A 22,532-nucleotide genomic window follows, 5' to 3' on the forward strand; every position below is an offset into this window, starting at 1 on the left:
CCAGAGTTCTATTTGTCCTGCTGGCAACTATTGCGGTGATGGGTCATGTTCATCCTCTGGCTGATTTTGTCACCCCCAGGTTCTTTTCAGATGCAGTGTTGGGGCACAGTAGCTTTGATTACTGCACAGTAGTGTATCTGTAGACACTGACCCAGGAGTAAATTGCACCTGGTCAGCCCAGCCAGCAGGGGGCCACATTCTTGCCTGCTGCTGAGCGACATGGCTTGGCAGCGCTAGGTGCGGGAGCCTTGTGGTGGAGCTAGCTTCTCTGTTGCATGATGGAGCCACCCAGCGCCCTGGACTGACCTTCATGCCCCCTGCTGTCTTGGGGTTGCTCCCAGGCACTGTGCCAGGCTGCTGGTGCCATCTGCTGCCTGGGCCTGAGCTTGCTGTCACCTGATGAGCCTGCTCCAAGCAGGTGCCATGTTGGGCCCTGTGGCCACTGACACCTAGGGATGGGGGCCCCACCTGGACCCATGAGCCAACTTCATGCCATCTGGGGGGAAGTTGACTCCTGTGCCACATGGGTCAATGCCTACATCTATGAATGGCCTAGCAGAAGTAGGAGTGCAGTTACCAGTGTACCAGCCACAAGTGCTGGGTGAAGGCCATGAGAGCACAGTGGGTCCATATCTGTGACCCACAACAGACAGTCTAGGGTTGTGCCCAGAACCATGACCTTCTGTGGGAGCTTGAGAGGATCCTGGTCCTCATGGACCCTCTCAAGACCCTGCATGTCTTCAGCAGCGCAGGCACGGTGTACGAGCCAGAAACAAGGGCTGCCACCCAGGCAGACTCTAGGGGAGGGCACCTCAGGGCTCCTGTACCAGGTCCCAGCACACTTGATGCTCTCAGTGGCTCAGGCAGCCTGGGCCACCACCCGTCCCAGCTGCTGCTACTGCAGCAGCAGCCTGGTCCCCTGTGGATGCTAGCTAGCTCTGGCTCATCAATGGAGGGGGGCCACTTCCCGCTGGCCACATGCCATGCCTTGTCGCCTTGGCTCGCGTTGCCCAGCTGGACATAATCTCTGCAGGCAGGAACTGCATCCAACTGCTGGGAACAGCACCCCCACCTGCCCGGTAAGCCCTTGTGCAGGGAGGAGGGCTAGGTGGGGGTGGAAGCACCGTGGCCACATGTAAGTCTAGAACCAGGGGCTCTGCACAGAGGGTGTGAGGGGCCCTCCCCTCTACCAGAGTTCTTTGCTTCCCCTCCCCAATTTGCAGGCAGTCTCAAGGTGGTTCAGCACTTCACTGAGTGCCCAGCTGGCTCTCCTGAGTTGCTGCACCTGTCCTTGACTGCCAGAACCCCAGTGGGTGCCACAGGCCTGGTGGCATGGGAGTGAAGTGCGAAGCCTTTTGGGGGCAGGGGGTGCAGAGTTGCTCCAGAGTTGCTGCAGCAGCTGCTGGGAGGGGCCAAATATGGCCTGGGCTGGATAGGGTAGGAAGAAGGCAGGTTGTGTGAGACAAACAGCCTGTCTGCCCCTGCTGTGGAAGCAAGCAAGGAAGGCTTGCCTGGCAGCTGCCTGTGAAAAGGACCACCCAGGCAACTTTCCATAGTCCTTGTGTGCCTGTGCATGCACAATCCCTGAAATTTGAGGGTGACCAGTGCACAGCCCCTCTGTACAGTGCCTGTTATCTCTGAAATGTTGTTCTACAGAACCAGCTGCTGGATGCAGGGGCGAACCACCTGGAGGTAGTGGCAACGGGGCCCCAAGGATGCCTCCAGCCTCTGCAGGTGTGCTTGGTTTGTACTGGCTGTATTGGCACCGGAGTCAAGATCCAAATGGCTCCTCAAGTAGCCGGTTATCCTCTCCAAGGAGTGGCTCTGAGTCGAGGCTGGTGCTGCATGTACTACAGGATGTGGGAGGCCTTGGAGTTGATGGAGCATGAGCCCATGTGGTGGATCCCAAGGATCACATGGTGCACCACACCTTTCTGCAGAGGCTAATGGAGTCCTAGGAGGAGTACTACATGGAAGCAATTGGTGACGTGTAGGGGGTGCATGTGCACCCCCTAAGATTGGCCACTGGTGGCACCTGTGGGCAGTTGTCACTCACCACCCCCACACTGCCGACAGCACTGGCAGTGTCTGCTGGTGGTCGCTAACTTCTGTTGCAGATACCAGTGGCAGTGGACAGTGGGTGGCCACCACCTCCCCGCTACCCACACTGCTGTGGATGCCTGCGGGCAGTCCCTACTTGGCCCACCCTGTTGCCAACATCAGCGTAGCCACCTGCAGGAGTTCCCCACTCACTGCTGTCATAACCCTACTGCTGCTTGTGGGCAGTTGCTGTGCCCCCACCCTGGTCTCAGGAGGCATAAGGCATTCATGTGTGGAAGTGTGCTGAGCAATGGCTGCCAGCACAGAGAACCAGCACCAGCCTGTCACTGAGGTGGTGCTGGCTCTGGAGGTGTCTGTTTCCACTCCTGGTGTCCTGGTCTCTGATAGCCACCTGTAGATTAATTGATTATTAGGGGCTGGAAGGGGCCTTTGTAGATCATCGGGTCCAGTTCCCCTGCACTAGGCAGGAAAAGGCAACTGGGGTCAAGTGACCCCAGCGAGATGATTGTGAAGATCTACAGGGTAGGTGGCTGCACTACCACTGGTGGGAGTTTATTTCACAGTCTGGACCCCCTGACTGTGAAGGATTTTCCTGGAATTCAGCCTGAAGCGACCTTCCAGGAGTTTGTATCCAGTGGTCCTGGTCTTCCCCTGGGGTGCCCTGGTGAACAGCTGTTCACAAAGTTCTTGATGTACTCCCCTGATGTAGCAGTAAGCTGCTACCAAGTTTCCCTCTCAGCCTTCTCCTGTAGGCTGAAGAGGCCCAACTCCCTCAGCTTCTCCTTGTATGGCTTGTCTTGCAATTCCATGATCATAGGGTGGCTCTTCAATGAGGATGTGCAAAAACTTGAGGCTCCAGAGAAGTGTGGCACCTGGATGCAGTACTCCAGCTACAGTCTCACCAGTGAAGAGTACAGTTGGGAGTATCACTTCCTTAGTTTTGTAGGCCTGCTTTGGGCTTGCCAGTGGGTGTAGCAGGAGGTGCATCACCATTTGCACTGGGCAGGGTCCCTAGCCTTTGTTCCTGATCCTGGCCTCTTGCTTCATCTGCCATTTTACCCTACCTCCATGTGGCCCTACTGCAGGCACTTCCCAGTCGGGGACTAGCTCCCCATGCTGGCCCGGGCCCTGTGGAGGAGGAAGGGGAGTGGGCTGAGCAAGCTGGACACTGCCCACCTTTGCCCCTGTACCAACCTCTGGCCCACCAGCCTTGCTGTGGCAGCATCCAGACTCAAGGTGGCTTTGGCAGAGTTTGGGGTACTAGGGGCTTCCCTCGAGGCTGTATACCATAAGCACCTCTCCCCCAACCCTGTCAATAGGCAGTAAATGGTTTCACAGGGATAAGGGTGCTTCATTGGTGGTGCACATTGGGGTTGGGGGGTTCTCGTGTTGTGGAGGGAAATAAAGGTTGGTTTGCTACAAACTGTCTAATGTCTGTTTTCTTGTGGTTGCAGTGTGGGCCAGGGGTTTGTGGGTGGCTGTCCAAGTGCCTTATTGCAGGGGGTGGAAGAGGAGGCTGTCATTGAGCACCTCGGCAGCCATGATACCGTGCCTGCAAGGGAATGGTGATGAGTGTCCGTGGCATGCTGGGGACAGTCTCCTGGAACAGCATCCTCAAGGCCTGTCAGCAGGCTGCAGACTACTCTGGGCCACAAAAGCATGTGGTGGTGGGCCAACATACAAAGCAGCCTTTTGGAGAGCAGGGCTGGCATCTGGGCAGCTGCTGCTGGAGCTTGGAGTTCCCAGTAGTTGCTTTAGGGGGGCAGACCAGGACAGGAGCAGTCCTGGCCTAATTTGCTTCTCCCTGGCTCAGTTTGTTCCTGACCTGCGCTGTGCCCGTGATTATCTTACTGCAGAGCAGTTTACTCCACAGTTTATTCATTTGTATTAATTACATGTGTTCCCTGCTTGGCATAAAAGATTGTTTGGTCTGACATTTTTTACTTGCTGAAGAATTTGAATTGGAAATAATAGCCTGAGACTGATGTGGGTTGGGGTAGGGGGGCTGAAAAAAAAAAAGCCACATGTTGTAGAATAGAATGAGTATTAAGTCCTTGGCTTTTTTTATGTGCTAGATTTGACTGCTATTAGTAATATTTGTAGAATTTTTTGTTTCAGAATGTGTATATGTATTCATTTTTATTTTGTAGTAGGCCAGACAACATGCACATCAGAAAACCATGTTTTCTGAGCTCTTGAGTATTTTTTATTTCCAAAGACCTCTTCACTTTCAAACTGTGTATATTAATCCTTCACTCAAGATGCTTACATTTTTCCATCTCCTCTATTCCCCCAGTGGCTTTGAAATCACTTCAGCATTTTGATTCTTGCTTGGCTTTTGCATACATATCTGATAGCTTTAGGCTATATGCATACGCATCTCTAGCAATCCAAACCCTGTTCTGTGAGAGAGCTTCTAGCTCTGAGATGTCCAATACTTAGCTAATTATTAACAAGGTAGTTCCTTTACACTTTAAATACACTGCTTGTTTGCCAAATTTTCCAATACACATGAGGATGAAAATGAATATTGTGCGGGGATTGGAAAGAAATATATATAAAATGAAACACAAAGTTTCCCTGCAGTACAGCCCTGGAAACTATACTAGATAACACTGAAGTCTCTACTTCTAGCAAACAAATCTGTTGAAGTTGGACTGTCCCATCTATCCATAAATATAGAAAAATATTGTTTTAAAAATGGCAGGTTTGTCCTTGTAACACTAGTTAATTTTAACTTCTTTCTTAATGAGGAGAGAGGAAAGGCCATCAATAGAAGCTGTATTTGTAAAGGACACTAATGTTTAATGCTGGAAAAATTTGGGGTATGTGTATTTCTTTAAGAATGCTCAGGTGAGATGGGATTATGCTCTAATGTTATGGTCACTGCTTATGGAATAGGATACAGAAAACTGGAGAAGACTTATCCTACCAGGGGTGACATCCATATGGAACAAAACTTTTATAAGTGGCCCCTAATGACCCAAAATACCTGCAGACTCATTTATCATATGATGGTTTCTTGGTAGGTGCTTTGCTACAACTTGTTATGGAAAAAGTATGTAAACCAGGGCAAAGTTTTTGTAGAATGCCAAAAACATTCTCAACCTTAACTCATAAGATGTTGGGATGGTAGGGGAGTCACAAGGATCCCAATCCTTGTTGTGGCAGCGCAGCCCCAGCCCCCTCCTTGCCATGTACTCTGAGGTGCATGTACCAAGAAAAATACCTTTGCAGGCCAATTTGGCACCCGTGCTAGGGTTGCCCACCCCTGATGTAAAGGGTCTTCAGTTCTCCCCATGCAGTTTCATATTGCTCATCAGTGGACTCACTTTTGTTTTGTAATGTTAATTTCCAGGTAAGCATTTTGAGGAGGATGACCTAATTGACTTTGATGCTGTGGTTGATTCAGATGATGAAGTGGATTTGAAGAAGCCACGACCAATACAGATTGTTCTTGCTCATGAAGATGATCACAACTTTGAACTAGATGAAGAGGCACTGGAAAACATTTTGCTTCAGGAACACATAAAAGATCTCAATATAGTAGTTGTATCTGTAGCAGGAGCTTTCCGCAAAGGGAAATCCTTCTTACTGGACTTCATGCTTAGATACATGTACAACAGGGTGAGTAGCTGAGGATCTTTCCTCCAAAAGGAAAATTTGTGTAACTTATCCCCTCAAAAGTAAGAGGGGTGGGGTGGGGGAGTAGTGTATAATATAGCATGCACGCACCTCTCCATCTTCATACTCCAGAAATATTGACCTAATTGCCTTTGCAATATTGATCTTCCATTCCAAAGGACATTCAGGTAATTTTATCATAATCTAACCCGTTATTGGCATGGGGAAGAGAAGTGACAGAGTGGTTCTAACATGGCATTGCACATGATGGCCATGCTATAGAAGTTTGTGAAGAGTGAGCAAATTGAAGTTCAAGGTTTTGACCAAGCAAATGGTGGTATGATAGTATCTTCACATTTTATTGTCTTATAGATCTCCTGCTTTTATGTAGCATTTCTTTATTCCTGATAGCCCTGTCTTTCTCTCCCCCCACCCCCCAAAAAAAGAAATAAAATAAAATAAAACAAAGAAAAAGCATAAACAAACCCACTGGACACCAACTGGTGTACTCTTATAAAACAGGCTTACTGAAGAAGTCCAGTGAACAATGAAGTTGTTCCTGGACCCCCTCCTCTTCTGGACTTTAAAGCCAAGATACAATTTACACCACAGATCATATCTTTTTTTGTAGGCGCTAGGAAGAGGACAGAATTACCTTTCAGCCTACCCTATGAAGCTTTGGGCTGTGAGGATGGTGATGTGGGGACTCTGCAAACAAATATTTGGACTGGCTTTTTATTTTGTTCACTGTAGTATGGGTGCTGTCTCCTGTTGTTCTTTGTTAAGTAATTTAATTCTTTATCATTCCATTGTTCCCCAGAGTTGGGAATTACAGGAGTAACACTGATCATTATTTTGTTTAATTTCACTTTTCTATGATTGTAAGATTAGAAAAAAACTGGGTTGGAAAGGGCCTTGGGAGGTCATCTAGTCCAACCACCTGCTCAAAGCAGGGCCATCCCCAACTAGATCATCCCAGCCAAGTCTTTGTTTAGTCAGATCTTAAAACTCCAGGGATAGAGATTCCACAACCTCTCTGGGTAACCTGTTCCAGTGCTTTACTACCCTCTTACTGAGAGAATTCTTCCTAAACTTGGTTTGCTGCAACTTTAGACCATTGTTCCTTGTTCTGTCATTTGCCACCACTGAGAACAGTACAGCTACAATAACAGCTGAAGACTTGTTACTAAATCCCCTCTGTCTTCTCTTTTTCTAAACTAAATAAGCCCAGTTTCCTCAGTCATATTTGCCAACCCTCTAACCATTTTCACTGCCCTTCACTGGACTCTCCAATTTGTCCATATCCTTTCTGTAGCTGGGGGGGGGGGGGGGGGAGGGTGCAAAACCGGACACTGCTCCATATGTGGCCTCACCAATGCTGAGTAAAGGCAAATAATTATTTGTCTTGATCTGCTGGCAATGCAACTCAGCATGCTATTAACCTTATAAGCAACAAGGGCGTGTGGGTGGCTCATTTGGCTTGCTGTCTACTGTAACCTCCAGGTCCTTTTCTGCATAGCTGTTGCTTAGCCAGTTGGTTCCCCAGCCTGTATCGGTGCATGGGATTGTTTCATCCTAAGTGCAGGACTACACTTCTCCTTATTGAACTCCATGAGATTTCTTTTGGTCCAGTCTTGCAGTCTGTTGAGGTCTCTCTGAATCCTAACCCTACCCTCCTGCATATCTAGTACTCCCCCCAGTTTGGTGTCATCTGCAAACTTGGTGAGGGTGCACTCCATCCCATCTTCCAGGTTGTTGATGAAGACCTTGAACAAAACTGGCCCCAGGGTAGACCTCTGCGTCATTCCACTTGATACCAGCTGCCAACTAGACATTGAGCCATTGACTACTATCCTCTGAGCCTGATGATTCAGCCAGTTTTTCTGTCCACCTAACAGTCCATTCATGCAACTTGTACTTCCTTAGCTTGTTTGCAAGAATGTTAGAGATGGTATCAAAGGCCTTACTAAAGCCAAAGTATATTACATCTACTGCTCTCCCCACATCCAGAGAGCCAGTCATCCTGTCACAGAAGGTAATAGGGTTGGTCAGGCATGACTTGCCGTTAGTAATTCCATGCTGACTGTTCCTAACCACCTTCTCCACCATGTACTTAGAAGTGGATTCCTTGAGGACCTGTTCCATGACCCTTCCAGTGACAGGTGAGGCTGACTGGTTTATCATCCCCTGGATCCTCCGTACTTTAAAGATGGCTACTATTTGCCTTTTTTCCAGTCATCCAGGACCTTGCCAAATTGCCATGAGTTTTCAAAGATGATGGCCAATGGCTCTTCAGTCCCATCAGCCTCTGCACCCTCATCTTGCCCCACAGATTTTTACAGGTCCAGCTTTTCTAAATAGTCCCTAACCTGTTCTTTTGCCACTGGCTGCTCACCTCCTCCCCAAACTGCTGCCAAGCTGACCTTGCTTGTGAAAACTAATGCGAAAAAGGCATTGTGAGAACTTCAGCCTTTTCTGCATCCTTTGTTAGTAAAGGACTCACATTTTCCCTGATCCTTCTCTTGTTGCTGACATACTTCTAGAAACCCTTCTTATTGCCTTTCATATCCCTTGCTAGCTTCAACTTCAGTTGCACTTTGGCCTTTCTGACTTCATCCCTGCATGTCTAAGCAATTCTCATTCCTCCCTAGTTGTTTGTTTGTGTAGGTTTCCACTTACAAGTTTCCTTTCAGTGTTGTAACTCACTGAAGAGTTCTCTGCTAAGCTAATATTCTGCCATACTTGGTAGTCTTCCTACACATTGGAGTGGTTTGTTCCTGCACTCTCAGTAAGGCTGCTTTAAAGTACAGCCAGCTCTTCTGGACTCCTCCACCTCAGACTGGCCTCCCAGGGGATCCTGCCCATGAGTTCCCTGAGCAAGTAGAAGTCTGCTTTTCTGAAGTCTGGGGTCCCTACTCTGCTGCTCTCCTTTCTTCCTTTCCTACGGATCCTGATCTCAATCATTTTGAGATCACTGCTGCCCAAGTTGCCATCTACTACATTCCACACCAGTTCTTCCTTGTTTATGAGCAACAGGTCAAAAAGAGCACAACTTCAGTTGGCTGTTCCAGCACTTGCATGGGGAGGGTGTCAGGGACAACTTCCAGAAACTTCCTGGACTGCCTGTATACTGAAGTATTGACCTCCCAGCAGACGTCAGGGTGGTTGAAGTGCCCCATGAGAACCAGGGCTTGTGATCGGAAAACTTGCACTAGCTGTCTGACAGAAGCCTCATCCATGACACTTCTGGCCCACAGAGGATAAGATGCAATCCCCAGCTTTTATATAAAATTAGGAGAAATGCCCCATAGTTTGGGCTACAAGCACTTCATTTGGGAAAGCAAATAATTTCTCCCCACTGCTCTTGCTAGTAATGTTATGCTCTGCAAATGATTGCAAGAAATGCACTGAGATTGCAGTAGGGTAAATATGGGCCTGCAAGTTGTGCAACTCTTTTCAGATTTTGCTTTGCTGTTTTTTTTTTTTTTCCTGAATCAGATAAAAATGCAAATTTTAGCTGCTCAGTGATTTGGTCAGTGCTACATATATTAGCAGTCTCAAAATATCCTTCCAAAATGAGTACCAGCACTGGAAGCTTTAAACTAGTGCTGTGCAGAGAAGCTCTGTACTAACTTTTACATGTTGCTGACTTGCTCTACATAGGTGTACCCCGAATCCCTGCCTGCTAGAGTTGGATCATTATAGGGCCTCTTTCCACCACAAAATAATGGGAACAATGGTTGAACCATGGGTATATCTTTATAAATGTGAAATGGAACAATATTTTGGACTTGAAATAAGCATGATGGCATACACAAGTAATATGATGTAGGGAAATTAATATACAACATTACAGAAACTTACTATGTAGCCATAACGGGGGGCGGGGAGGCTTTATTAATGGAGGTCAGTAAAGGGAATAGTGTAATATAGTTTTTTAAAATGGTGGTTTAAGAGCAACTGGATATATTTTTGTGTGGGTTTTCTTTAGTCTTCCCGAAAAATTAAGTTACCAGTAAACAAATTTGCATTTAAGGAATGACATGTAGACTGCCCCTGTGTTTAAGAACTTTACATCTGTGCTTACTGTTCAGTAGTTAGCTAGGGCTCTTATCACCCATGTTTAGATGGAACTACTGTAATAACGATTCCTTGCCAAGCTAGGGGGTCTTGGTGGCATTTGAGTGTGATTGTATGTGGGTGTGATATATGTGTAGATTAAGGGTAAGATTAATGGGTTTTTGGCAGTGACTTCAAGGGGGCCAACATTTCATACCATATGAATACCCTACGTACTGTACAAGTAAAACCACTTTGGTAAGATCCAGTTATGAAGGCCTTCTTCCTTAGTTTGGCTAAATGCACCAGGGTACTTATTTCCTGTTCAGAATCAGTTGCTGGATGCAGATCTATTAGATGGAGCAACAGTATAATTCAGCACGGTGAATACTAAGGATGTGCCATAGCCTAGCCACAGGTCATTTTACAGGCTTTGTGCATACCATTTTGTCTAATCTACCATGTCAGTCCAATCCTGAGCAAAACTGGTCTGTACTTGTATTATCTTCAAATTTTTATATCCAGTTGCAGAAGAAAAGACATACTGGTGACAGTCTTCAGTTCAGTATTGCCTGAAAACCAAAAGCCCCGGTGCAGGAGGCAAAGGGCTGCATGCATTTAGTTTTATTAATAGGAGTCCTATGCGTTGCCCCTCCCTCCTTAAGAGCATGTCAGTCTCCTACTTTGAGAAGCTGGTGGATGATTTGAACTGTTTACAGTTGCCACATTAGAGATCCTGTCACCTGGCTGAAGTCCAGAGAAACAACTCTTTATTCTAGCCTCAACAAAAATACTCTGGATGTTGAGCAGAGTTGTACTGCAAGGTTATCTGTACACTACTGGTTCAGGATTTCTTGGTTACAGTGCTTTGGAACCTGATGCAGTGTTGGAAATGGAGAATACTGCAACCAAGCAGTTGAGTGCCATTTATTCTGCTTGCTTGATTCAAGCTACTTTTGTTACTTGGAACGGCAGTTTCTGTCCCATGGACTGACTTCCCAGGTTGTGGTTGCAGCCAGGAGGATGTTGACAGTCCTCAGTTTTATTGTTCTTAATATTAGTTCAGCTTAAACGGAATGAATACTAATTCTGTTCTGAGTTTAGATTGGTATCCTCTTTGCCCTCATTAAGCCAGCGTTTTGTATCCTGAGCTGCAGCAACTTGCCTCGCAAGTCTGCAATGGAAGCATGTTTGTTTTGTTTTTGTTTGAGCAGTCAAAAATGTGTGCTGCTGTTCTTCTGCCAGTGAACTATCTCTTAATCCTTAAACCAATGCCTCGGCTAAGTTTTTGTGGGGTGCGCTTGTATCTTTAACTTACTACTTTTAACTGAGTTTTTTACCATCTGGGTCAGGGTCATGTGAGGCCATTTTGCTCAGCACACCATAGCTAGCCTGGGCTCTGGGCAGCTGCAGCAGGTGGTGGGCAGGCTACAAACAGCTGCACCAGGCTCCAGAGCACTAGTACTGGCTTCATGCAGGTGGTGACTTCACATGCGCCTTGGGGTACAAGGCAGAAAAGGGGTTGGGGCTCCATAACCCCAGCCCCTCCCCCACTGTCTGCCTGGAGGACCACATGTAATTGCTGCCAACAATGGGGATTGGGTCTTTTGCAGCTCACCCATGGTCTACCCCGGTACACTAAGTTGAGGTATAGGTCAGGGTTGGTGTTTTTGGCACTCCAACCAAAAATGTTGCTGACACCTGATCTATCTCTTCTAGAAAATTACTTTGTTAGTCTCCTGTTCTTTTTCCCCTTCTTCCCCCACACATGCGCACACAACGTGCATGAACAGCTTGGTACTTCGAGAGGTACAGATGTGCGGCCTTACTGACCAGACTTCTAAAGGGCCGCAGTGAAGAATGCCTGAGCCTCATGGGGACAAAAAGCTTGCGCATGTAGTTGTCAAACCTCTCTGATACAGCTTCAATAGCCTCATGTTCTATGCTTTTTTGTATCATTGACATCTTTTTCCCTAAAGGAAAACTAGAAAAGTATATGAAAGTCTATTGAAGTGTCATTCTAAAAGATCTCTGTAGTATTGAATTAGCTTGTGCCTCTTGCTTCACAGAACTCTGCATATTGGATAGGTGGAAGCAATGAGCCACTGACTGGGTTTACATGGAGAGGTGGCTGTGAAAGAGAAACTACAGGCATTCAGATCTGGAGTGAAGTGTTTATAATTGACAAGCCTAATGGGACAAAGGTAAATTTATGTGGCTTAAGTAGGATTTCTGCTTTATAGCTCTTATGAATTTAGTTGTAAAGCTTATTGTGAATTCAGCAATTACATTTTTATTTGTATAGATGTACCTTTTCTATTCAGTCATGAGACCAAATAAAAAATTCTAGTGCAGTTTCTAGTCCCAAAAATTCTACCACAAAAATGTACTTTATAGCTGAACCTACTAGCAAGATTTTTTTTTTTAACAAGAATGAGTTAATTTTTAAAGAAGGTGTAGTAGTTCACATTCCAGTGAATTGTACTTATGACCATAAATGCCAAGAGGCCAAGCTTAAAGTATATATGAAGTTGATAGGTTCTTGTACAACTTGATTGCTTCCTAAATTGGCCACTTCTAATGGGAAAAAGACATGGCCATTCAGCTTTGTGCAGCCTTTTTACTGATGTACTGAATAGCTTAAGAATTCCACACACAGCAGAGCTGGTAGGTGTTCAGCTATGGGTATGAGACTTACAAATAAAAAAAAAAAATCAGACTTCTAACCTCTTTACATTAGAACAAAGTGTTCCCTTCTTGCCAGGAGTAATTGCATGTTTACTGATGACAATGAAACAAGAATTAAATCTTCCAAGCCTCTTTGCGCATTTCCCCTCACTTTGCACTCTTAGCTGACATTTTTATGCTCTAGTCACACAAAGTCTAAAAGGAAGAGATGACTTCTATTGATCAGTTTTATGTAGATAGCACCTCTTAAATGAGTGTTAAAGTACTTGCATTCTGAATTGCAAATTAATGCTACAGTAAATTCAGTGACTTGACTTATACAGGGTTTCATAGCTAGCTATCAGTCTGTGGCTGCAAAATGGTTAAAAGGTAGGGAATTGCCTCTATCTGTCAGTAAAATGCTACTCATTTGCCCTTATTGATGACAACATACTCAAACCTATTGCATAGATTGAGGGGTTTAGATGGATGAGTAACAGTTGAGATTTGCTTTGCTCCCATCATTTTGACTGGGGTTTTTTTGTTGGGTTCCCCCCCCTCCCATATGAAATCCTTCCCTTTTGTCCAAAGATGTGTGCCATGTTTTTTAATTTTATGCCATAAACCTTTCCGTTTTTTTCATATGGAGTTCTAATTGGTAGTGCAGGATTGGTAGCCCTGAAATTGCAGGCTGAAGTCAGGTATGCTGCCTCGTTGGAGTGCCTCAGTCTGACCAAGGGAAGCTTTTTTTGGGGGGGAGAGCATAATGCTCTGGTCAATTCTTGGCCTCTGCAGAATGCCAAAAAGGATGTGACCTTTTAGGACTGGTTCCTGAGTTTGGACACTTGTTCCCTGGGAGTTGGGCTGAGACTGTGTCTGCTTGCTTTATTGAGCCACCAGAGGGGCAGTGAGTGTCATTACTGGGACTGTCTGACCCAACAACCAGGAGGTAAAAACATACTACATCAGTTAACTATTGCTACTTTTCAAAAATCTTTAGGTTGCTGTACTACTCATGGATACCCAAGGTGCCTTTGATAGCCAATCCACTATCAAAGACTGTGCAACGGTATTCGCTCTGAGCACCATGACGAGTTCTGTCCAGGTGAGACCAGCTGTGCTGACACAGTGACATAGCTGACAATAGTGGCAGCACAATCTCTGGTTTTAGATTGCTTCTTCAGTGCATCTCTTTTAACACTGCAAAAGTTGGGCTTTGTTTTTAAAATACTCCTTTTGATTTTTCCATGGCTTGTTGTAGGTGAAAACTTGGACCTCTCTCTTTGGAGGTGAGATTCCTATATTGTCCAGTGTTAGCCTCTCTGCTGACTTTTTGTCTCTTATTTTTAAAAAAAAAAAGTGTGATATGGTAGTACCTCCATTTAGATGCATGGCAAAAATCTTCAAATATAGCTCTCCCTGCCTATAATCAAGGCTTGTGTTCTCTTAATTGGATCAGCACTTGTGCAATTAATTTTTCTGTTAGCTTGTTTACAGTATGCCCAAGAAAAAACTCCTTTTAAATTGTAGCCTAAACTTTCAAAGTGCCCCCTGTCCCCTCCTGTCTAAGTTGGAAAATATAGGCCAGTTTGCATATGTATGTGTGTCCTATAGAGAGGAAGCACCCTGCATTCTGACTAGAAATAGTTGTATGTTCATAAAAATACTTTAAGTCCAGTCAACTAACCATTACTGTCATGAGGAAAACTGCCATTGTAACCACTGCCAGCAGTTGTGTTTCTGCTAAAAGAATCTCTTGTTATCTTGGTAGAAATTACTAGCATACAGGTGTTTGGTGCAGTTTCTCCTGGAGGAAACATGCTTTGTTAAGGAGCAAGATCTTCCAGGCTGATCCCTGTGAGGTGTAGTTGGCTTTCATTTTTGTTTTGTCTTCTCTCACTATAATTGAAAGGCTGTATGCTTGCAGCCTCTGTGTTTGGGAGGAGTCAAGCAGTGGTTTCTCCTGTGCCTTACACAGAGTAGGGGACTCTGGTCTGGGCAAGGGAGGGTGGGGCGGGCAACTTTTTCAGCTGGACTCCTCCCAGCCGTGGAAGAGTTGGACTGTTGCTGCCCCCCAAATCTTCCCAAGACCTGGGACACCCTGGTTTAGAGAAGGCATGGGGAACCATTGTCCTTTTCCTTCTCCTTGGAGACCAAGAGGGATGGGGAGGAACAGCCTCCTTCTCCTTGCTTATCCCCTAGACCAGAGTGCCTTTAGTCTAGGGAGCATTGCCCCACTTCTGTGTCCTCCTGGTCTCCATCCCAGTGCATTCCCAGGTTGGGGTGCCTCCAGTCTGAGGAAGGCATAGGGAATTTCCCTAGTGTTTCAACTCTCCCAGGGACTGGTTAGAGTGGAGTAACTACTGCTCCTTGCACCTTCCCCAGACTGGTATCATTTTAGTTTGGAGCAGGCTGGAATGCCCATGCTGTTCCCTCTCCTAGAAATAGTTCTAGCAATAGAAATTTCCACCCCTAGAAATGAATACCTGTTTGTGCCCGCTGTCTCTTTACACATTTAAAGAGTAAAAAAAACCTTGTTTTTGTGTTTTTCAAGCTGATGTTGTTTAAACTCATTTGAAATCTAGCTCTCAAATGGTGGGTAAGAGGCATGATTATGCTTGTGCCCTCAGTGAAGCTTTGACTGCTTACTGTTTACTCTGCTTGAAATAATTTGTTTTCCTTATGCTAGAGTAATCTTGTCACAAACTTTCAGGTAATCTGATTTTTCTTGTTTCTGTCTTAATGGCGACCATCTGCTGGTTCTACTAACAAGTGCCAAATCATCACAATACCAGCCTAACAGAAGCATTTAGTCTGTTTATGACCTGTCCTTTTCCCCTGTAATTCCTGGTGCCTGAGAGTTTGGCTCTAGCCATAGATAACCTGTGCTGGTTTCAGGTGTTGCCATTCAGGATTTTGGCACCAACTACCAAGTCAAGGAAAAGTTATGCTGTAAATTTGGTTGGACTTGCTGAGTTTGCAGTACTTGCAAGCAAAGGAACAAAGATCTATTTGTAATATCTTGAATTTATAGCAAAGAATAGGCCCATTTCAGTGGGTTTCCATCTGAGGTGATGCTGCCAAGAAAGCCTGTGCATTGCCTAGTCCTGCTCAAATGGTATGAATTTTGGAAGTGGGGAGGTGAGGTTTGTTTCAGTCTGTTTAGTGTAAAAAGTGCCCCTCACTTGGGTATGGGGAGGTGTTCAGAGTTTTGTCCTAAACTCCTTTTTGACTCATTCTCGAGAGAACTTGCAAAATAGTATTAGGAAGTGAGTTGCATTTAGCAGTAGTTCTTGTCCATACCAATGTTGATACAGCAAATGGCACGGGTGAAAAGGTATTGAATGTGCCCCATGACCTAAACAGATTACATAGCTAGACTCTGCCACTGGTGTTGCAGTGCTCAGGTTCTCTATTAAAGGGTAAATCTGTAGTATTAATATGTCATGTTCTAAAAAAAATTTTTGGAACTACAATATCTCCTACAGGTATACAACTTGTCCCAGAACATTCAAGAAGATGATCTTCAGCATTTGCAGGTAAATGTATACTGAACCATCAAAACAGCTTTAAATGAAGTGCTCTTTGCCACAGTTTCAGTTACTTATTTTTTTGTTCAATTTTAATGCACTGAATCTGTAGGAAAAGTACTGAAATGTACACTAATCCAAGATTTGTTTACAACTTGGAAGTTTTACTGTTTTGCTTGAAACTGGTTAACGAACTGTGTAAAACAAAGCAGGTAAGTGTAGTGCTATACACAAGTCTTATCATTCCTCTGGGAGGGAACTCCTCAGTGGCTAAGTTGTAGCCTTGCACACCCAGATCCTAAGTGGCTCTGCCAGTAAATTCTAGCAGGGGGTTTCAAAACTGACCACAGAAAGATCTTTCAGCTTGTGAAGTAGCTGGGCACAAGTTCTGTTGATTTTTGCCTACTGTATGCTTGAAATAGTACCAGCATAACAGTATAAGTTGGGGTGTGACTGTTACAGAATACTTGTCCAAGCCCAACTGCATGCAGGTGTGGTTTTAAGATGTTTTTATACAGATGGAACTGTCAGCAGTTGTAGCACATTAGCTAAGTGGTAGAGATGAAGTTCTGCAACTTTTTAGTGTAGAAAAAGCTTAAGAAGGACGATTTTCTGTTTGTAGGAGTGGGGGAAGCTAGTTATTTATTGATTGATTGGATTAGTTAATGCTTTTCAGGAAATGCACACTTTTCGGGTGGGGGGGAGAAAGTGGTGGGTAAACCCCTCCCCCAACCCCCTTTTCCAGAAGTGGAATATTGGAGGCTGGGAGGTGTGAGGTGAAAGGAATAAGTGAGGTTATCAATATTGTTGGAGGAAAAACTCCCTGAATACTGTTGAAGCACCCCCCCCTTCCACACATACTTCATATGATGTGGGACTGGCTAGAGACTGCTGGGTTTGAGTTTTGAGAGCCTTGCACAAGAGCCCTGCCTCTGTTTTTTAACATAATGCAAAAGCCAGCTTATGCAAAGTTGTTTTAAACCTATAAACATGCCTGGTTTCCTGGCTGCTTAGACTATTGGGCCTGCCACAACTTGAAATAAGTTTACATATTCTGTGATTCAAAGCACCCAACCCTACCCAGCATTGCAAAAGATGGTGCTTGCCAACATCTGAGAGCAGAAATATGTTAACTTCAGCTGCATTCCACAGCTAGAGCACAATACATCTGCCTTACTGTTTGAACATTCAGATACTGACTGAGCAAAATAACAGGTCAGTTTTTAGAAGGATAAAGACATTGTCTATGATATATGAAAGCTTATGTCTCGGAACCAGTTTCTTTCTAAGGTGGCATCCTGTCCTGGTAAAAGGTTAAAGCAGGATACTATGGCACCCTGGTTGAGAATCACTGGGGTGCCTGGAGAGCCTGTCAAGGGTGTTTACACACAGGTTTGCACTCTTACACGTGTAAATGTAATTCACAAGATAAACGGAGATTTCAAACGGGAATTCATAATGTAAAAAACATTCTGACCTGTGGCAGTCTTTCTGCGTTCTTTACAATGGAAGATTTGCTCTGTTTATCTGTAAGTGGGGGGGGGGGGCACTTCAGCCTGGTAACTCCTGCCCAGTGTGTGGGGCTGCACACTGGCTGGGGCCGGGGCCAGGGCCAGGACCAGGGCTAGGCTAGCAGGTGGGAGAATGGTGAGGTCTGCCTTGGGCAGGACTCAGCCCTATGTGGATTGCCATTGGGGCAGCTGCAGAAGGCACTACCTGGGTGAGCTCTGCTGCATATGCCCCTCCCTTCCCTTGCCCCCAGCTGGATCCTGGGACCTAGTGCCTAGGCAGGCCTCCCCCACTGCTCCCCCATGTGCACACCCCCTTACGCGCACTCCCATTTCCCCCTCCTTCCTCTTCCCCCTAGAGCAGGGCAGGGAGTGCATCAATCATATTGTGGCTTGGCCTGAACTCCAGCTCCAGCCCAGGCCCAGAATTGTTACAGTCCGGAACCCAGCCCTGTGATCCTGGCTTCGCCTACCTGTCCTGCTTTCGAACACTGCTTCCCGCCTGCCCAAAGACCCATGGGAAGCTCTAGTGAGTTGTTGCAGGGGGAGGGAGGGGGTGCTGATACAGCCTGCAACAGCTTATCAAAACTCCCTATGTGGCCCTTGGGCTCAAATAATTGTTCACCCCTGCTCTAATAGATGAGGATGAAACTCTTGATTTTAGGTGGGAGTAATCTGAAGAGAAGCCATGCAGTCAGGGGCTGGTGCTTGTTTGGGGGAGAAAGTAGGGGAAGGAATGGCATTATACCCCTTGCCGCTGCTATGACCATGAAGTGGGACTGGTAATTGGGAAGAGGTCTTTATTTGGGAACTTGATGATTTTTATGGCCCCACTGCTTGCAGATTTATGGCTGGGACTAAATCAGGGCCCCACATATTCATACTAATGCCAGTTGCTTCTTAGGGTAGTGTTGATTTGCCTCCAGGCCTGTCAGCCAATAGAAAAAGATTTGGGAATTGCCCTTATGGTGGTGATCCTGGTTGAGGTCCTTGCCTAGTTTAGTGCAGAAGAGTAGCTGTTTGCTTTTGTTTTAGTAGGGATAAAGATATTGAGCACCCACTGGCTGAAATGGTGACTGTAATAAGAAAGCTGAATGTCCCTGTGAGCTGAGGAGATGTGAGTTGTTGTCCTCTAGTGTGTGTAGCCTGATCCTAACTGCTGTTGGAGGATTGCACAGCAGCAGTGAGCGAGATTGGTCTTGTCTGCTTCTGGCTGGGAAACTGCTTACATTGTTAATGTGATCCAGGCTTATGCCATCACAGTTGCACTGCCATGTGTAGTTCATGGCTGCATCCACATGAGCATGGGATCCTTTTTTCTCCTTTTTTTCTCCAAGCTATAAGAGTTGAACTATTACTATGACTCCTGCCTCAGCCTGTGAGGAAAGTCTGATCTTTCCCAGGCTTTTTGAAGGGAGAGTTGAATACGAATCTTGTAGGTTGGTTTTGGAATGCAGTTTGGTCTGCACCTTAATTAGCCAGGGCTCCTAGGTGCAGAACGAACACTTTATTCTGTAGAAATCAAAATTTCCTGTATCTAAATAAAGCTGGTGCCTCTCCATAATAGGGTTCTGTGTTGTGCTAGGTGGGAAGTTGCCCACAGAGGGTTTGGGCAAGAGGTACCTATCCCTTGGTCTAGGAAACAAAAGGGTGGGAACTTCTAAGAGCTGTAGGAGAGCAGGGTCAGGTGGAGTTTATCCAGGAGGATATACTGTTGGCCCCAAAACAGCTCTGCAGGGGACTAAGCCACATGAAAGGAGTTGAGAGGAATGGCTGGTCTTGAACAGGTGCATACTGGGCTAGAATGACCCTAAAGCTGATCCTTAAAGGTAAAATGTAATGCTGAATTAAACTTGGAAGTCATTTGAATTTTTAGTGATTTTTAAAATAGGAAGCATTTGGCAATGCAAATAACCTTATTTTTCTGTGATCTATATGTGCCCTTATTCTTAACAGTCTCATTTTAATAGTTGTTTACAGAATATGGACGACTTGCTATGGAAGAAATTTACCAAAAGCCGTTTCAGGTAATGTATGAACAGAATACCTATTACCCTCTTTACTCCTAATTGCTTGTTTTGTCTAATTCATGTTTAAGTAGCTAGAAAGTCAGGTTATGTTTTGGAGATAAATTTTAGTTAGTTATTGAGTCGGCTATCTTTCCTTTACAAGTCTGATTCTCCCCTCCTCACTGCCTCACACCTCTCCAAAACCAAGCTAATTTTGTTTGATATTTCACAGGTATGAATTTTAATATAGAATCTTTCTGGAAAGGTAGTAGCAAATATAACAAAATCAGGCTTTGAAACCTCTTGAGTTTCCAGTGTAGTTGGATTTTGCTGCTGCAAATATGCTGCATACAGATGTGTAAAAACAAAACGGTGCTTTAAGTTGACCAGGTGCCTGTGCCAAGCATAGGCACAGAAGAGACATCATGTTAGTTTGACCCAGCTTGCTCAATGTCTGTAAATATGGCATGCTTCAGCAGGGCTTTGTGGCACCTTTGTCTAACAGCTGATTTGAATCAGCTTTAGATAAAAATGCCAAGAAGTGCCACTGAAGCACACTATCTCCATAGATGCTGGAGAGCCAGGTCAAACTAATGCACTTTCTTTTCTGGAAAATGCTGGGTTTTCTTTGTGTGTTCACCTGTCAGCATCCTTAGTGACTGTGTACTCCGAGTAAAAGATGGCATAGATTTCCCCCTGCCCCGCAATACTCTTGAATACATGCTCTTGTCACCAAAGTTGGACTTCTCTTAGAAAGCAGTCTGGCATCTCCACAGATACTTATTTGCAAAAACTGTGTCTGGCGTGAGACCGAAAGCAGCTGCTCTAGCATCTTGCCTCCCCAGCTAAAAGGAATGGGTAGACTGAGACTTAACCCTTAGAATTAAATTTAATCTATATAGTGGTCCATGCTGCTGCATAGTCTGGCCTTCTCCTGAAGAGTGACCCCAGATCAGGCCAAGTTGTGCTGCCATTTATAGTAAGCCTGTTTACTGTTAGTGCTGGTGTCCTGGCTTGGTTTTCTGGAGCAAACTGATACCCAGGAACTAAGAGCATCTGGATCCCAGGGTTACTGGCAATTGATCTGACAATTTGGCCGGAACATCCACCACCTGAAAGCACTTTAATCTCCTCTTTAATTATAAGATGGGATGAAATTGGAATCTTATTTTGGCTATTTGGAATGTGTTCATATGGCAGGGCAGAGCTGTGGTAGGTAGGCAAGGGCTAAAAGAAATATAATTCTGATGTTCTGAGCTTATGTCACCAAACAGAGGAGGCTGTTTCACAGACTTGCTGACCTACCAGGTGAGCCTGAGCCCTTGCTATATTTTAAGCAGTAATCTAGTGGTGGTTAGAGTGGCTCCACCATGAAGAATCTCACTCTGTAGTGTTCACTTACTTGAATTGCCACCTCCTGAGGTTGCTACCTCAGGGGTTTTCCTTTGCCAGCACAATGAGGTTGGTTTTTATCCTTCTCACTTAATGAAGACACAGATTTGGTGAGCTTCCCTTCTGTGGTAGCAGGTAAATCGATTGCTTTTATAGTGGTGAACTTTCCAGCTCTTGAGTCAGGTTTTTATTTGCTGCCAGACTGCAAATGTTGTGGTGTTCTGCAAGGATTGATGAGCATTTGTGACTACCAAATCCAAGATGTTAGTTTCCAGAGAACTAGGTCCTAGACTGCAACCTGACAAGGAGGTTTCCCACACTGATGTGACTTCTGTTAAGGCTGCACTTTACTTAAAGCTTTTGGCCGGATTTTCCTTTTGGTGACTTAGTTAACCAGAGCTGAGGTTCTGTCATCTTACGGAACTGCCGATAATCTCTGTCTGTGTTCTGCCTGTAAGCAAAGCGGGCTACGTATTAACTGCCTTAATGGACCTTGTCTGTTTTTGGGCCAAGCAGGTAACAGACTCTACAGTTCAGAAGGCCTTATGTTAACTATTCTTATTGCCACCAAAGATGACTGGTGGCTTCTTACAGTACAGATTTAAGATTGGCATTTGGACAACTTGATGTGCAAGATAAAGAAAGCTGTAGCCAGCTAGAAAGCTTGTTCCATGTGAGGGCTGTGGCTGCATTTTTGGGTAAGGGGGTAACTTTTTAGACTGGTGCTGGTGGTTAGCCACTGTTATAACAAGCTGCTGAGCCTTGGTAAAAGTTACCTGTTGTGGGGGAAGGAAATGTGAGACAGATTTCTAGTATTCTTGTCTGTTTTTTTCTGCATACTGTTTTTCTATAGTACTATTTGTTTTGGCATAGGAAGACTGGAGGTGAGAGGTTTTAACCATTTAGTCTCTTCCAAGACTTAGCATACTTTTTTTTGTTCCATGTGTGACTCTTCTTTTTGGGTCTTGGCATTTTATTTAGGAATGAAGTATGCAGGGTATTGCAAGTATGTGCAACTTAGTGCCATCCAGCTAACTTCCCTTCTTTAGAGGGAGTGTCATAAGATCTGGCTTAATATTCCAAATGAATGAAAGGAAGTCTTATATTCCTTCCTCTTGGCTGGCAAAGGACAGGGAAACCAGAGGGATATGTAAAAGCATCCTCTGTTCCTACTGAAGTCCTTATGTTGGAGTTCTTGTTCAGAAAAGAGCTGGCTGGAATACTGCAGCTGTAATTAATCAAAACACCTTGTGGAATGACAAAGGTGACACTTGAAGCTATACTCTGGTGATCAACAGCAGTAACTGCTTCTGCTAGCAGCGGCCATGAGGTTCTTAATTCTCTGCCTCCTGCCCATATTAGGAGCATACCAACTGTTCATTATTATTTGTGCTTTTCCTGTGTAGACACTGATGTTCTTAATTAGAGATTGGAGCTATCCTTATGAACATGCGTATGGCTTGGAAGGAGGAAAAAATTTTCTAGAAAAAAGATTGCAGGTAAGCTTATGACTTGCAGGATATAAGCCGGGGCAAGGCAGTTATTTTGGGCAGAGGGCCACTTACTGAGTTTTGGCAAGCCATTGAGGGCTGCATGACAGGCAGCTCAGGGCAGGTAAATATTAATTTTCTAAATTTTTTTTTAGGTGCCCTGCGGTGCGGGCCTGATAGAATGGCCTGGCA

At 45.2% G+C, this 22,532-nt stretch overlaps 1 protein-coding gene across 2 annotated transcripts in view; it reads left to right on the forward strand.

Moving 5' to 3' along the window:
- The window catches only part of ATL2 (atlastin GTPase 2), a 68,933-nt gene that overhangs the window by 33,296 nt on the left and 13,105 nt on the right, over positions 1 to 22,532 (forward strand). For both annotated transcript variants that reach the window (XM_019544089.1, XM_019544090.1), the window contains exons 2-7: positions 5,420 to 5,688; positions 11,814 to 11,948; positions 13,412 to 13,516; positions 15,900 to 15,950; positions 19,420 to 19,476; positions 22,257 to 22,349. In XM_019544089.1, the coding sequence (XP_019399634.1) occupies positions 5,420 to 5,688; positions 11,814 to 11,948; positions 13,412 to 13,516; positions 15,900 to 15,950; positions 19,420 to 19,476; positions 22,257 to 22,349 (710 nt within the window). The remainder of the gene's footprint in view (positions 1 to 5,419; positions 5,689 to 11,813; positions 11,949 to 13,411; positions 13,517 to 15,899; positions 15,951 to 19,419; positions 19,477 to 22,256; positions 22,350 to 22,532) is intronic.

Source organism: Crocodylus porosus, unplaced genomic scaffold (assembly GCF_001723895.1).
Source record: "Crocodylus porosus isolate Cpor-Errol unplaced genomic scaffold, CroPor_comp1, whole genome shotgun sequence".
Taxonomy (NCBI): Eukaryota; Metazoa; Chordata; order Crocodylia; family Crocodylidae; genus Crocodylus; species Crocodylus porosus.